This window comes from Carassius gibelio, chromosome A5 (assembly GCF_023724105.1).
Source record: "Carassius gibelio isolate Cgi1373 ecotype wild population from Czech Republic chromosome A5, carGib1.2-hapl.c, whole genome shotgun sequence".
Lineage (NCBI taxonomy): Eukaryota > Metazoa > Chordata > Actinopteri > Cypriniformes > Cyprinidae > Carassius > Carassius gibelio.
In genome coordinates, this window is record NC_068375.1 from 39,558,278 (window position 1) to 39,574,136 (window position 15,859).

Sequence of the window (15,859 nt, forward strand, 5' to 3'; positions counted from 1 at the left end):
ACAATCTACCCAGCTGATGAACCCACGGACCCACTGCTTTCATAACTTCTGGACTTTCGTGACGTCGTCATGGCCATTGCAATTCCTTGAAACCATTCATCTGTTAATTCCACTATTGCATTGTTGATTTCTGACATGATTTATTGAAGATGATTTCTTATACTTTAATAAAAACATCTTAAATCATGAATTGTGTAGTTCATTTTAAAGTAAATGTAATTGTTGAATTAATATGGACTTTAAATGAATTGAGTTATGGGGATTAGGGGAAGTCCCCTCTGTGGTGGGGTTTAGTGGTTTTCAGAATTTTTGGTCTGGGGAATCCCCTCGGTACAGATGTTAGATGGGGTTGGGGGAGGGGGGGTTGATTTTCATCGGTGGGGCTTTCTGATGTCTCTGTTATGGGGGGCTTGGGGATGTGGGGGTTGGGGTGTTTGGGGTTGGTGTTCGTGTTTGTGGTGCAGCGTTAGTGGCAATGAGGCTTCAGAAATCTCTGTGTGGGTGTGTGTGTTGGTGGTGGTGGGGGGGGGGGGGTTAGGGTTAGGGTTAGGGTTAGTGCACCTCGGTTGAATTCTTCTTTATTTTCACGATTTTATCTATTTTCGATTACTTTTCGTGATTTAGTTCTTTTTCATGAGGTTATTTGAGTTTTTTTTTTCAATTTCCAAAACTTTTCAAGACTTTGTTCATTTTCATGACTTTCAAGATTTTCCAAGATATTTTTTCATTTTCATAATTGTGTTCATTTTCATGAACTTTTTTGCAAATTTTGACAATTTTCATCATTTTTTTTTGTAAATTTAGTTTATTTTAATGACTCTTTCAAGATATTATCCATTTTCATGACTTAATCGTGGTTTTCATTTTCAGGAATTTATTCAATTTTTCATTACTTTTCACGATTTAGTTCATTCTTTTGAGTTTTTCTTTGTTTGATAATTTTTTACGACTGAGGTTTTATTCAATTTTCATGACTTTTCCAAGATTTTGTTCATTTTCAAAAAAAAAATTCAAGATTAGTCCACTTTCAAGACTTTAAAAAAAAAAAAAAAAACATTTAATTTTCACGATTTTATCCACTTACGTGACTTTTTTGAGATTTATTGAAATTTTCATTTTTTTTTGACAATTTTATTCATTTTTCATGCCTTTTTGTGAATTGGTTCATTTACATGAGTTTTTAAAATTGTATAAATTTTCATGATTTTGTCAAAGTTTTTGTCCAATTTCTATGATTTTAATTTTTCAAGGCTTTTGCCACGTGTTTCATTTTCATGAGTTTTTCAAACTTTTTTTTATTTTTATGACTTTTTGAGGTCTTGTTCAAATTTCGGTTTATCATCCACCAAAAGTTAGACTATTAATGCAGACAGCAGCTAGATGTATGTAACCAATAGACTTCACAGAAGAACAAAGGATCGCCAAACGTCAACTATTTCTCCACTACCTGAAGAAACAATATTTTACACCATGGCGACCTTTCATGGCAATATTATAATAAACAACTATGTGATAAATGTGACGACTGATGAGCGGGCTCAAGCACAGTGCAACATAGGCACTCTCTTCAGCTGTGTTCCAACTCAGTTCAACCTAAGCGCTATCTTCACTGGGCTTCGGCGCGTTTGGCAATGGCTGCAGAAGTGCTGGATGACCTGCTGCCACAGAAGAACAACACTTAACTATTAACACTACTGGCAGAGGACAATTTGAGAGCTTTTTCACCGTCATCCCATCCTGTGTTCAAGATAACAATTGAACGAAAAACAAAGATGTGGCAGCCCAGACATTAAAATCGGCAACGTGGATCTGACAGACAATCTACCCAGCTGATGAACCCACGGACCCACTGCTTTCATAACTTCTGGACTTTCGTGACGTCGTCATGGCCATTGCAATTCCTTGAAACCATTCATCTGTTAATTCCACTATTGCATTGTTGTCTGTCAATTGATGATTTTTTCTAGGCTTTGTTCATTTGTAAGAAGAAACGATGTTTTACACCATGCCAACCTCTGAACCTTTCTGCGCTCATTGTCTTCTGTCATCTGGTTTGCATTTCGACAGACAGTCTGAAGGCAAGGTCGTACTATTTTATGAATGAACTGCTCATTTGAAACTCTTTCTACAGTATACTGACATCCGCTTAACTATATATAACTTTCATTAAGTCTATAATTATTAAATACACTTCACCAGCTATTCTTACTCTTAACAGAGAAGCCATAGAAATATGTACAGAGGTAAAAAAAAAGAATTAAAAAAGTTAAAAGACAAAAGTCAAAAAATTGCGTCTCTGACCCCCTTTTTTTTTTTACACAATTTCACCAAAAGGTAGCGACAAGTGACTGTATCATAAGCGAGTTTAAATCATTCATTCAACCGATTTGTTCAACTGCAGTGATCCATCCTTAATGAGTGATTCATTGACTCACTCGCTCAACTGATTCGTTGAGTCATTCAGGAACGAATCACCATTTGCAGAGGTAGTGGCTTTGACCTGAAGGAAGGAAAAATAGGCAAAGTGTCCAATAGTGGTGTTTTTTATTAACCTTTATTAACAAAAGATATATTACACTCGGAAGCCTGCTATTTTTCCGAACATGAGCATTCATGCTCACGTAACAATGATTCAATATTGCACTGACAATTTATGAATGTTTTATTTTTTAATGACTACATTTAATACATTTCGCCAGCATTCAAAATGTCAGACTCATTATATCCCTCATTACAATAAGCATTTAGCAAATAAATCCATGACTTTCGATGAAGATAAAAAAAATATTCTATGCTGTCATTCATGCTATATGAAATACAATAACTTTCATAATATTCTTGAAGTGATTATGTGTCAGTGAGAGTTTTTTGTTAGAATAACTAGCTTTCTAATGCATGTGTGCAAATCCACAAATATTGACAAAATCGCTTGTATGAAAACTAATATAAAAAAATTTACATAAAAAGTACAATTTTCATAAATCTTAGTAAAAATGAAACAAGTCATAGCAGTTGATAAATGATTAGCTAGTGACCACTCAACACTTCTTTAATGTGATCTGTATTCAGCAGAAAAACAAGCTCTTCTTGTTTTTATGGGGGTTTCATATCAGCACACAGCAAACAATATGATCCAGATGTCATAATGTTCATGTCATTCACTATGAAGGACGGTTTTCCAGTCGTCTGGCCCTCGTAGCCTGAACGGAAGGCGCTTCTGTCGTCTCCATTTTGCCCTTCGGTTCTTAAACCACACCTACAACAATCACAGTCACTGTTTCTATTGACTTTCAGCATTAATTTTGTTTGCAGCTGTTGATGTTTAACTTTACATCATGCAAAATCTTGCAGTTCTGAATTTATATCACACAATTCTGACTTTACATCATGCAGTTATTACTTAACACCATGCAAATCTTTCTTTACATCACACAATTCTCAAGTTATTTCTCTGAATTCTGACTTTACATCATGCAATTCTGACATTACATCTCGCAGTTCTGAATTTACATCTCGCAATTCTGGATTTATATAATGCAATTCTGACTTTACATGACACAATTCTGACTTTACATGACACAATTCTGACTTTACATCACGCAATTCTGAATTTACATCTCGCAATTCTGAATTTATATCATGCAATTCTGAATTTACATCACGCTATACTGAATTTACATCTCGCAATTCTCAGTTTACAACTCGCAATTCTGAAATTACATCATGCAATTCTGAATTTCCATCATGCAATTCTGAATTTACATCACACAATTTTGAATTTCTATCATGCAATTCTGAATTTATATCTCGTAATTCTGAATTTACAACACACAATTCTGAATTTCTATCATGCAATTCTGAATATATATCTCGCAATTCTGAATTTACATCACACAATTCTGAATTTCTATCATGCAATTCTGAATTTATATCTCACAATTCTTACTTTACATCTTGCAATTCTGACTTTATATTTAGAAATTCTGGCTTTAAATGTCACAGTTCTTACTTCATATCTTGCAATTCTGACTTGACTTAGTGTGTAATTTTTTTATATATATTTTTGGGTGAAATACGACATGAATATTTAAATTGCTGTTCAGGTGTGACAGTGTGGTGGATCACCTCGACTCTCTCCTCGCGCAGGTGTGTTCTCTGGGCCAGCTGCTCGCGGGTGTTGATGTCTGGATACTGGTTCTGTCTGAACAGATCCTCCAGAGCGTCCAGCTGCTCTTCTGTGAAGATGGTGCGGTGACGCCGAACCCTCCTCTGAACATGACTGAAGCTTTCCCTGCCGAGAGCTTCTGCTGTCTCTGCAAACATCTGCTTTCCCCAAACTACATGACAAGCTGCAGCAACAAAAGACCACAAAGATCATCATCAGCCTGAGATTAGATTAAACATGGAGAATATAATCAAACTGGTCATATTCCACCCAAAAATCAAACAGCATTATTTTCATCAAATTTAAGCAAATTTACATCTAAAACACATATAATTAACTAAAATGTTTGTAACGTGAAACAAACTAAAATATAAACATCTAATAAAAAAGTTATAAAATTTAAGCTACAACATTTAGGAAAATTAATTAATAAAAAATATATATAGACAAATAAAACAAAATCTAAAAATAACACAATTACACACAACAAAATGAAAACTAAAAATTAACAAATAAAACTGATTCAGAATATTAATGAAACTCAATTTACTTCATTTACTTCAACTTGATGTACTAAAATTACAATTTAAATTAATAAAAGCTAGACATTATATATATATAAACTAATATAAATGACAAGGAACAAAAATACAAAAACTATAACACAAGTTATAATGTAAAAATGTAAAATAATAGTTTTAAAATGTTAATTAACAAAATAATATCTCAATAATACTAAAATAACACTGATTTGCTCTACAGATTCATTAAATAAAAAATATACAATTATTGTAATGTAAAACCCCAATATAATATAATATAAAACTCATTCTTCACATTCATTTTCAAGTGTTATGGTGGTTTTGTTACATTTCCTTTATGCTTACATGAAAATCTTTTGACACTAATATCTTTGCTGCATCACACTGAAGAGAATGACAGGTGAAAACATCATTAAAACAATGCCAAACCGTTTTTAAGACCGTTTATGTTTTCCCTCAAAGCTCCATCAGGAGTCATGTGTGAGGTTGGTTTGACTGAAGGAGTGGAAGCTCTCTTACTGGCAGCCGTGTGCAGAATCTCTCCGCAGTGAGAACAGAAGCAGCAGGCCGATCTGATCAAGTCTCCATTCACTGCAGATTCAGGGGCCGGCATCTCCTCACAGGGCCCCGGGGCCGAAGACTCCTGCAGGCTGGGGATCCTGTGGTTGTCTGCGCTCAGAATGCGGTCGATGGTGAAGACAGAGCTCTTCTTGCCCATGACATTTCTAGATGGTTCTGAGCCAGAATGCGTTCGGGTTCAGAGCAGAACGTGTTCATATAGAGTCGGATCACTCTGCTCTCTGTGTCAAACCCCCATTTACCAAATAGATTAAAAGCAAGGAGACAAAACGTTATCCCTCTATACAGCCAGGAGGAAAAAATGTATAAAGTGTCTGAGAAATCCCAGTTTTGTGAAGGTGTTAGTGAGCGCTGGAGATGGAGGTAATCTGGCTTTAGCTGACAAGAAATCAGATCGCACTGTATCAAATGAGATGTACACAGAGACAGAAAGCCTCATTGTTGTGCTGAAAGATAAACGCACGGCATTATGTGTTTTGATTCTGTTGGATGTCGACGGAGAGCATGAAGGTCTCTGAGAGGATCAGCTTTGGCTTCAGCATTTGCATGAGATTTACTTCATATTTGACCCTCCAGATCCAAGCATTCATACTGATCCTGAGCTTCCTTTTCTTATTTCTTATTATTTATTTATTGCAGATTGTTCAACACAACACACTTAAAAACAAAAGACACATTCACCAGAGTGAACACAAAATTAATGTGTATATTAAATAAATACATTAAATTGTTAAAAAAGGTATAAATTCATTTAAATAATTAATTAAAATAATATTTTGAAATAGAAAAACATAAAACAAGAACCAAAAACTGATCCAAAATATTAATAAAAATTATACTAAAATAACACTGAACCTATAAAACATTTTTGTTGAAATAAAATAAAATGCAAGAATGTTTCGTTTTATTTGAGCTAGTTGCCGAGGAAATAAAGAAAATAAAAATGATTAAAACTGAAAAAACACGAGAACTACTAAAGCTAACTACCATCAAAATTATAAATATAATAATAAAAAAAATTATATTAATAAAAATAATTAAAAATTTATATCTCAATAACACTGATTTACTCCACAAATTATATTTTTAAAAATTATGTGAAAAAACAATTTACTTTTATGCTTATTTTCGTTTAAAACATGAAGTTTCAGACTTAATATTTAAGTTAAATTAAGTGAAGCATACAAACTCAAACAGAAATGTGCTAAAGCAGGGCTTACTTTATTTATTTTTTATGAATAAACCAACAATAAAGACCAAGTTTAGAACATCGCAGAAAAATCACATTTCATATCAAAAGGATATCTTAACAATATCTTTCTTTTTTTCTTGCTTAAGTGTTTTAGGGATCATGATATTTAGTTTTGGGGTGAAATTCAGAAAGCAGAGTTTAATAATTAAACACGAGCACATATTTGCTTGGTCAGTTTAGATGCAAATTCAACTCTTTCTGTCAGAACATGTTTCATATTTGTAGGTCATGGTGCTTAAAATAAAGCTATATCTGAATTTCAGACGTGAACAGAAACACTTGACTCCTTCGTAATCATACACGTCCATATACTATACGTGCTTTTCATCCAGGAATTAACGGCTTTTTAACATCTGTCTTGAGCCGCACAGATAAGCAGGACACAAATAAAGAGTGAGATTGTTTGCTTCTCAAGCCTCAGATTCATGATTGATTGATTCTCAGAGAAGATGAAGATGCTTCTTTAGCACAAACCTCGTTCAAACAGAGATATTTACAGAAAGAAAGCATGGTTTGTTGTGAAAGATGCAGAGATGTTTTGGGGATGAAGACTGAATCGTTCAGTCTCATGTTTCATCTTAGATTTAGTTCTGATGATCAACCGAGTCACTTTTCCTCAAGTTCATGCTTTTATGAATCAAAACACAACACCACACAGATTCATTTAGTCGCTGGCAAACATTATATTCACGGTTTATCTGAAAACTCTCCATTAAGTGACATTTAATGCTGAACATCTTCATTTTCTTCAGTCAGTTTCAAATCAAGCATTTGACTGAATAACGTCCGGACACACAATGAGCAGAACCTTTTAATGTCTCTCCACACACTTCTTCTTCCAGTCTGATATCTGGGTCTTTTGCACCAAGAATAACGAATTGTTCCAACATTCAAACAGAAAGAAAGCGACTCTTATTCTAAAAGGTATAAAGTAAGTAAAAAGCGACTGGAGTGAGTTGAAGGAAGCGTTCAGTGCTCTTTGAACTCTGCGTCAAACATGATCTGCTGGATCTGCATCTTGACTGCGGCTCTTTTCTGCGGCGTCAGTCTTTTGAGAGCAGGGACGTAACTCAAGAGGAACAGCTCGTCCTCGTCGAAGGCTCGCTCGCTCTTCAGCGCCTCGTTCTCCTCCAGCTTCCCGTTGAGGTTGTTTGTGGTGAGGCTCAGCGGCGCTGGACTGGACACCTTCAGTCCCGGAGGCAGACCGGCGAGCAGCAGCTGGGTCATCGGCGGCACCTGTTTGACCGCCGGCAGCTGAGGGACGATGGGCAGCGGCAGCGGAGACAAGGGCTTGAGCACCAGCTCCTTCTCTTTCTCCGGGCCGGGCTTCGACTCGGCGCCGCTGGAGTCATCGGGAGAGTCGTCCAGCTCCTCCGGAGCCTCGGCTTCACCGTGACGCTTCTTCTTCCTGATGTGAGCGTCCAGAAAGGCCAGGGTTTCTCTGTGTGACCAGTAATGCAGGCGCCGGCCGCCCTCCTCCGTCCTCAGCTGGCACAGCCTGCGCTCTCGGATGTATCTGTCCCTGATGGTCTTCCATCTGCGCTTGCACTCCAGCACTGCAGACGAGAACACAGTGAGATCTGATTCACACACATCACACACACACTCCTCTGCTCAGACACAAACACACACTAAAGACTCCACACACTCTCTCCTTAGCACTGAAGGATCGAGGGCTACTGTTGTGTCTTCTATAATCAGTGTTTCTTCACAAATGTTATATTGTTGTAAAAGATGGACTGAAATGATATTGTTCGTGAATATTAAAACACTCAGACAATGACTCTAGTCTTCACTTCAAGTGTTTTCTCTTATTTGATGATGCATATTCAGAATATGTATCTGTATCTGCATGAATGTGATATCTGCATCATCAGTCAGATCTAGATTGACTTTGATCTGGTGATATCATTAATGCAGTGTTTTGATCGGAGCATCGCGTCGCGCCGGACGCGTTCAGAAACGACGCGCTTTTTTAGAAAAAGTTGAAATCTTGATCAAACATCACTTCAGGAACTCAAGAAAGCGTCGGGAATTAATCCCTGTAACTTCGTGATATCACGCGTCATTTAAAGCGCGTCAGATCACAACGCGCCCGTTCTAATCCGCGAGCTGGACGCGTGCATGTCGCGTCGCTCGCGGTACACACGCGGCGGAACTTCATCAAAGTCTGAAAACAGAAACAATTCACAGTCAGACGCTTGGCGTGGAACGCGCGCGTAATGTTGACGCACTGACCGGAGAACCCGACGCACGCGGCGACCTCCCTCCACGCCTTCACCCTCCGCTCCGCGCTGCGATAATCGTGCAGCGAAGCGTCATAAAGCACCGGGTACGCGTGCACCGCCTGGATGAGTTTCTCCGTCACCGCCATTGAGTTTATTGACTTGCTGCTGAGACGCGTCGAACGGAACGCGCTCCCGGAATCACACACGCTCGCGTCAAAAGTACGCGACACGTCATGGCGGGATTCTGGACCAATCAGATTTCGCTGTGGGCGGGACTAAACGGAGCGTCGCGTCACAAATAGAAACAACAAGCGTCAGTCAAAAGGTCTAGATCTCGGTTCATGCGTCGACGCTGATGAAAATAATAATAATATTATTATGATATAATAATAATACAATAGCAAAAAAAATAATATTCAGACTTTTTTTCTGGCAGAGTTTTACAAGTATTTGGTGAGTTTTAAAGAGTAGTAAAATAATTACACACATTAGGATCTTAGTAATTCAGTAATTAATTAAAGCAATTTAATCTAATAGCATTATTATTATTTTTGAATTCATATAATTTATTGTACATCGGCAATAGCCTACATCAAACAGGACGTTTCCTCTCAGATGTCAAAAAGACGTGTAGAAGATGTATTTAAGATGTTTATTATTCAGAATGTAACATTCAAATGGGAAAAACAAATGGAAAATTGTGATTTTCTAATAATCTGTGTTTTTTTTTTTACTATTTTAGATAATTGTTTGAAGAATAAACCGTTTATCATAGTGTAATATCATTTTTCCCTGCAGTGGTGGAATGCAAGCTGAGGAAGAAGGAGGGCCACAGATACACCTTGGCCCTGGACGCTCACATCAGCAAGAGGAAGAGGAAGAGGAAGAAGAAGAAGAGGAAGAGTCACGGTGAAGCAGAGGCTCCGGAGGACCAAACACACATGAGAAAACTGTCCACTGCTGCTAGCAACCTCACGAGCAGCCACACGAGCCTTCGACGAGCACAAATTATTACACTTATACTCCATTCCTGAAGTGTTCAGATTGTTCAGTCAGATGAACCTGCGACAGCTGAAATATCAGCGGACTAATAAAAGACAACTGTGTGATTATTCAATGCTGAGGCCTGATATCTTCAGAAAACATACATATTAAATAAACCCTGCTGTCTGTTCTTTGACTGTAGATCTGAATGTAGAACAGAAAACTCATGTAAAGGTCATCAGCACAAATGTGTTAACTTTAATTAGTTCTGTTCAATTTATTTACATAGCACATTTTAAAACAATCATGGTTGGAGCGTGGACATGTAAAAGCTCTGATAAATACACGGGCGCTAACCCATTTAAATTCTTAAAAACAAATAATAAAGTCTTGAAATCAATCCTGAAGCGGACAGGAACCCAGTGTAGTGAAGCTAGGACAGGGCTAATGTGCTCATGCTTTTTAGAACTGCTGCATTTTGGACTCACTGTAAGCGTTGAAGAGATGGCTGATTCAAACCAACATATAAAGAGTAACAGTAGTCTAGTCTAGATGTTATAAAAGCATGAATTACACTTTCAAACTCCTTACGTGGCAGGTAGGGCTTGACTTTAGCCAACAGTCTCAGTTGAAAGATACTGGCTTCTAGAACAGAACTAATCTGTTTTTCAAATTAAATACACTTTCAAAAATCAAGCTGAGATTCTTGGTAAACGGATGTACAAATAACCCTAAATTACCAAGTGCATCTACACAAGCACTTAAATCCCCAGGACGACCAAACACAACAATCTCAGTCTTATTTTCATTAAGACAAAGAAAGTTCTGATCCAGCCATATTTTTAAGTATCTCAGGCAATCAAGTAATGACAGAAAATAAGCTTTGTCATTTGTTTTGACTGGCAAATACATTTGTACATCATCCGCATAACAGAGGAAGGTGATATTGTGCTTTCTAAAAATATACCCCAAGGGCAGCATATGCAAAGAAAACAACATAGGGCCCAATACTGACCCCTGGGGGACGCCACAAAAAAGAGGGTGGGCAGACGATGAAAATTCACCAAGGTGAACAGAAAAACTTCTGTCTGTCAAATATGATTGAAACCATTTAAGGCTATGCCCTTAATGCCGACACACTGTTCAAGTCTAAATACAAGAATAGAGTGGTTGAGCGTATCAAAGGCTGCAGCCAAATCCAAAAGATCCAAAACAGCAGAGTTACCAGAGTCCACAGTTAAAAAAAGACCATTACAAACTCTTAAAGAGCAGTTTCTGTACTGTGACGGGGCTTAAAACCAGACTGAAAATCATTGATAAATGATTGAAGTTGATTAAAAACAACTCTCCAAGACTTTCGATAAAAAGGGGAGTTTAGATAGGTCTAAAATTAGACAAATTGGAAGGATCCAAGTTATTCTTTTTAGTGGTGGTTGTACAACGGCATATTTAAAAACAGATGGTACATACCCTGAGCTGAGAGATGTATTGACCAAAGATACAATGCTTGGTCCAACAGTGTCAAAGACATCTTTAGCCAAGCGTGCAGGAATACTGTCAAGGGAGCGGTTTGCAGAACGTAGCTGTTTAACTATGTCAGAAAGATAGGAGAATAAAACCTGCTTAAACTGCTGGCTTAAACCTAACCCTAACCCTAATCTGAAATACATATGTCAAATATTTCACTGATAGTATTAACTAGAAAGTAATATATAGATATGATTAGCAATTAATAATTTATATTAAAATAACTTAATGAGCGAAAGTGTAAAAACTACTTTTTGATAAATTTGAGAAGGGACTCCATAACCCTTTACTTAATAAAACAAGAACAAAATAAATAATCGAACTGATGTTTTCGATTTGAACACCTGCATAGCCTAAGCTAAACTAAACCTAACCCAAACTCATCTAAACTAACCCTAACCCTAACATACCTTAAACCTGACAGAAATTGAATGCAACATTTTCATGCATCATCATCCTCATCACAGTGAAGAAGTTTGCCTTTGCCATCAACTGAACTTGTTTAAAGACGTAGTGACAGAGTTTTAATATATGAAAAAAATTGGCAAAAAAAGCAAATGTTTCAAAAAAGTCTTTATGTAATTCATGTTTTTGCCGCATAACTCTCACTCTTCCTGAATGTTAATAACTTATGTTGATTAGGACGCGTTCTGTGTAAGATCCTAAAGTGTGTAATTATTTTACTATTTAAAACTCACCTGAGACTTGTAAAACTCTGTCAGAAAAGAAAGTATTATTATTATTTAGCTATAATATTATTATTATATTATAATAATATGTTATTTTCATCAGCGTCGACCTTTTGACTGACGCTTGTAGTTTCTATTTGTGACGCGACGCTCCGTTTAGTCCCGCCCACAGCGAAATCTGATTGGTCCAGAATCCCGCCATGACGTGTCGCGTACTTTTGACGCGAGCGTGTGTGATTCCGGGAGCGCGTTCCGTTCGACGCGTCTCAGCAGCAAGTCAATAAACTCAATGGCGGTGACGGAGAAACTCATCCAGGCGGTGCACGCGTACCCGGTGCTTTATGACGCTTCGCTGCACGATTATCGCAGCGCGGAGCGGAGGGTGAAGGCGTGGAGGGAGGTCGCCGCGTGCGTCGGGTTCTCCGGTCAGTGCGTCAACATTACGCGCGCGTTCCACGCCAAGCGTCTGACTGTGAATTGTTTCTGTTTTCAGACTTTGATGAAGTTCCGCCGCGTGTGTACCGCGAGCGACGCGACATGCACGCGTCCAGCTCGCGGATTAGAACGGGCGCGTTGTGATCTGACGCGCTTTAAATGACGCGCGATATCACGAAGTTACAGGGATTCATTCCAGACGCTTTCTTGAGTTCCTGAAGTGATGTTTGATCAAGATTTCAACTTTTTCATAAAAAGCGCGTCGTTTCTGAACGCGTCCGGCGCGACGCGATGCTCCGATCAAAACACTGCATTAATGATATCACCAGATCAAAGTCAATCTAGATCTCACTGATGATGCAGATATCACATTCATGCAGATACAGATACATATTCTGAATATGCATCATCAAATAAGAGAAAATACTTGAAGTGAAGACTAGAGTCATTGTCTGAGTGTTTTAATATTCACGAACAATATCATTTCAGTCCATCTTTTACAACAATATAACATTTGTGAAGAAACACTGATTATAGAAGAAACAACAGTAGCCCTCGATCCTTCAGTGCTAAGGAGAGAGTGTGTGGAGTCTTTAGTGTGTGTTTGTGTCTGAGCAGAGGAGTGTGTGTGTGATGTGTGTGAATCAGATCTCACTGTGTTCTCGTCTGCAGTGCTGGAGTGCAAGCGCAGATGGAAGACCATCAGGGACAGATACATCCGAGAGCGCAGGCTGTGCCAGCTGAGGACGGAGGAGGGCGGCCGGCGCCTGCATTACTGGTCACACAGAGAAACCCTGGCCTTTCTGGACGCTCACATCAGGAAGAAGAAGCGTCACGGTGAAGCCGAGGCTCCGGAGGAGCTGGACGACTCTCCCGATGACTCCAGCGGCGCCGAGTCGAAGCCCGGCCCGGAGAAAGAGAAGGAGCTGGTGCTCAAGCCCTTGTCTCCGCTGCCGCTGCCCATCGTCCCTCAGCTGCCGGCGGTCAAACAGGTGCCGCCGATGACCCAGCTGCTGCTCGCCGGTCTGCCTCCGGGACTGAAGGTGTCCAGTCCAGCGCCGCTGAGCCTCACCACAAACAACCTCAACGGGAAGCTGGAGGAGAACGAGGCGCTGAAGAGCGAGCGAGCCTTCGACGAGGACGAGCTGTTCCTCTTGAGTTACGTCCCTGCTCTCAAAAGACTGACGCCGCAGAAAAGAGCCGCAGTCAAGATGCAGATCCAGCAGATCATGTTTGACGCAGAGTTCAAAGAGCACTGAACGCTTCCTTCAACTCACTCCAGTCGCTTTTTACTTACTTTATACCTTTTAGAATAAGAGTCGCTTTCTTTCTGTTTGAATGTTGGAACTATTCGTTATTCTTGGTGTAAAAGACCCAGATATCAGACTGGAAGAAGAAGTGTGTGGAGAGACATTAAAAGGTTCTGCTCATTGTGTGTCCGGACGTTATTCAGTCAAATGCTTGATTTGAAACTGACTGAAGAAAATGAAGATGTTCAGCATTAAATGTCACTTAATGGAGAGTTTTCAGATAAACCGTGAATATAATGTTTGTCAGCGACTAAATGAATCTGTGTGGTGTTGTGTTTTGATTCATAAAAGCATGAACTCAAGGAAAAGTGACTCTTGATCATCAGAACTAAATCTAAGATGAAACATGATACTGAAAACTGAGCTCGAGATCGATGATGACACTCGAGTACAGAACGATTCAGTCTTCATCCCCAAAACATCTCTGCATCTTTCACAACAAACCATGCTTTCTTTCTGTAAATATCTCTGTTTGAACGAGGTTTGTGCTGAAAGAAGCATCTTCATCTTCTCTGAGAATCAATCAATCATGAATCTGAGGCTTGAGAAACAACCAATCTCACTCTTTATTTGTGTCCTGCTTATCTGTGCGGCTCAAGACAGATAATTATATAATAACAAAATATCAAATGCTCTACTTCAGCCCTTGTTTATAAAGATATAAAAATAAATAAAAAAATGACAGTGAGCTCAAATTAAATCATACAGTCGGTCAGCGTTTAAGCAATAAACAGCTAAAACATGCCGAGGAGCATGAACAGGAAGAGGCGGGACAGGAAGTGCTCATCTGTGTGCTGAGGGCTTCCTGGAGCTGCTGCCGAGACACAAACCTTTAATACACTCCTTAATAAAGCATCATTCATTATGGTTTTCAAAATATACAATCACAACATCAGCCATTTTCCTTTTAAAACAGATGATTATTACTATCTATTGTTACACCAGTGCATAAAAATGAAATAGATTAAAGTCCAGATGAAACAAAAGTAGCGATGGATGTTTTCATCTGAGTGTAACATGTGTTTCTTAGAGATTGATCGGACAGAGATAAATTTGTATCTCAAGTGTGAATCATTGGATTCATTGATAACACATTACAGTGCACAGAATGCCTCTAAAAAGGCAAAAAATCATGATGCGTATGATTGCTTTTGAAGCATTAATGGACAAATCAGTGTGGAAAATAGAAAATAGTGTGGAGATAATGGTCAAATAATAAAAAAGGAAAAAAATATATAACAATTGAATAATCATATGATTGTGATTTAAGTTCTTGAGTCACTGTCTGTTTTAATATTTAATTTAATTTACAACTGCTGTAAATTTACAGAAAGCACTGATCCTCTTATTCAGATCTTTATTTAATAAGAGTAGTAAGTAATATGCAAATCATATGGAATTTACCAATCAAGAATATAAATACAAAATAAACATCATTAAAATATATAACTGCAAAGATAATAAATTATACAAATAAATTAAATAGACACTTCAAATACCTGAAACAAAAACCCTACAAAAATTCAAGAATTCAGTATTACAGTTTACAGTTTTTTTTAAATTGCTAACAAGCGCTTAACCATAATTTAGACACTTTTTCTAAACTCTTAACACAGACTCACACCTACAAAACACAATTGGCCAAATGGATAATTTTCTTCTCAAAAACACATTTTGTTAAATATATACTAAATCTTCATTTCAAAATAGAACACATCTTTCTCTGCACACACCAACTTTACCAAAACACTGGAAATCTGACTCAAAATTAAATTATTCTGTCAAAGAATAACACTTGTTTTCACCTCAAAAGGTACATGCAGTTAAAGTACACCAGGTTACAAAATACTGGCTATTGCTGACATTACAAAAACTGCATAGACTTTTATTTTTCAGTTTTACAGGTATTTGCATGCAAAACATGCAATTCACTGTTTTACACTAAATGTCTTGGTTAGGAACTGTATGTCCAAATGTACAGTAATGTTCACATTCAAAAGCATTCCAGTAAAAAGCTATTTTTTTCCTTTACTGTTTACTGCAGGAGGTACAGTAGAAACATGGTATGATAGAACAGAAAAGGTTTGACAGTATTGCTTACAGTGAACAAAATATCCATGAAACACATAAGAGCATTCTGAACAAAAA

The 15,859-nt window shown here is 37.9% G+C and overlaps 3 protein-coding genes across 3 annotated transcripts; 1 reads left to right on the top strand and 2 right to left on the bottom strand.

Annotated features, from left to right (window-relative positions):
- Nucleotides 1–3,154: 3,154 nt before the first annotated feature.
- On the bottom strand, nt 3,155–5,425 carry LOC128015014 (homeobox protein goosecoid-2-like). The gene is made up of 3 exons (XM_052598772.1): nt 5,227–5,425; nt 4,126–4,349; nt 3,155–3,256 (listed from the first exon to the last, which is right to left on the bottom strand). Exons 1-3 carry the CDS (start codon nt 5,423–5,425, stop codon nt 3,155–3,157), a joined length of 525 nt encoding a protein of 174 aa, XP_052454732.1.
- A 1,061-nt stretch (nt 5,426–6,486) lies between these two features.
- Nucleotides 6,487–9,794, bottom strand: LOC128015015 (uncharacterized). Its single transcript, XM_052598773.1, has 3 exons — nt 9,627–9,794; nt 8,777–9,041; nt 6,487–8,094 (listed from the first exon to the last, which is right to left on the bottom strand). The coding sequence occupies exons 1-3, from the start codon at nt 9,792–9,794 to the stop codon at nt 7,508–7,510; spliced, it is 1,020 nt and encodes a 339-aa protein (XP_052454733.1). The 3' UTR covers nt 6,487–7,507.
- Nucleotides 9,795–10,315: 521 nt separating this feature from the next.
- LOC128015016 (uncharacterized) lies at nt 10,316–14,044 on the top strand. Its single transcript, XM_052598774.1, has 3 exons — nt 10,316–10,348; nt 12,127–12,391; nt 13,074–14,044. Exons 1-3 carry the CDS (start codon nt 10,316–10,318, stop codon nt 13,658–13,660), a joined length of 885 nt encoding a protein of 294 aa, XP_052454734.1. The 3' UTR covers nt 13,661–14,044.
- The last annotated feature ends 1,815 nt before the right edge of the window (nt 14,045–15,859 follow it).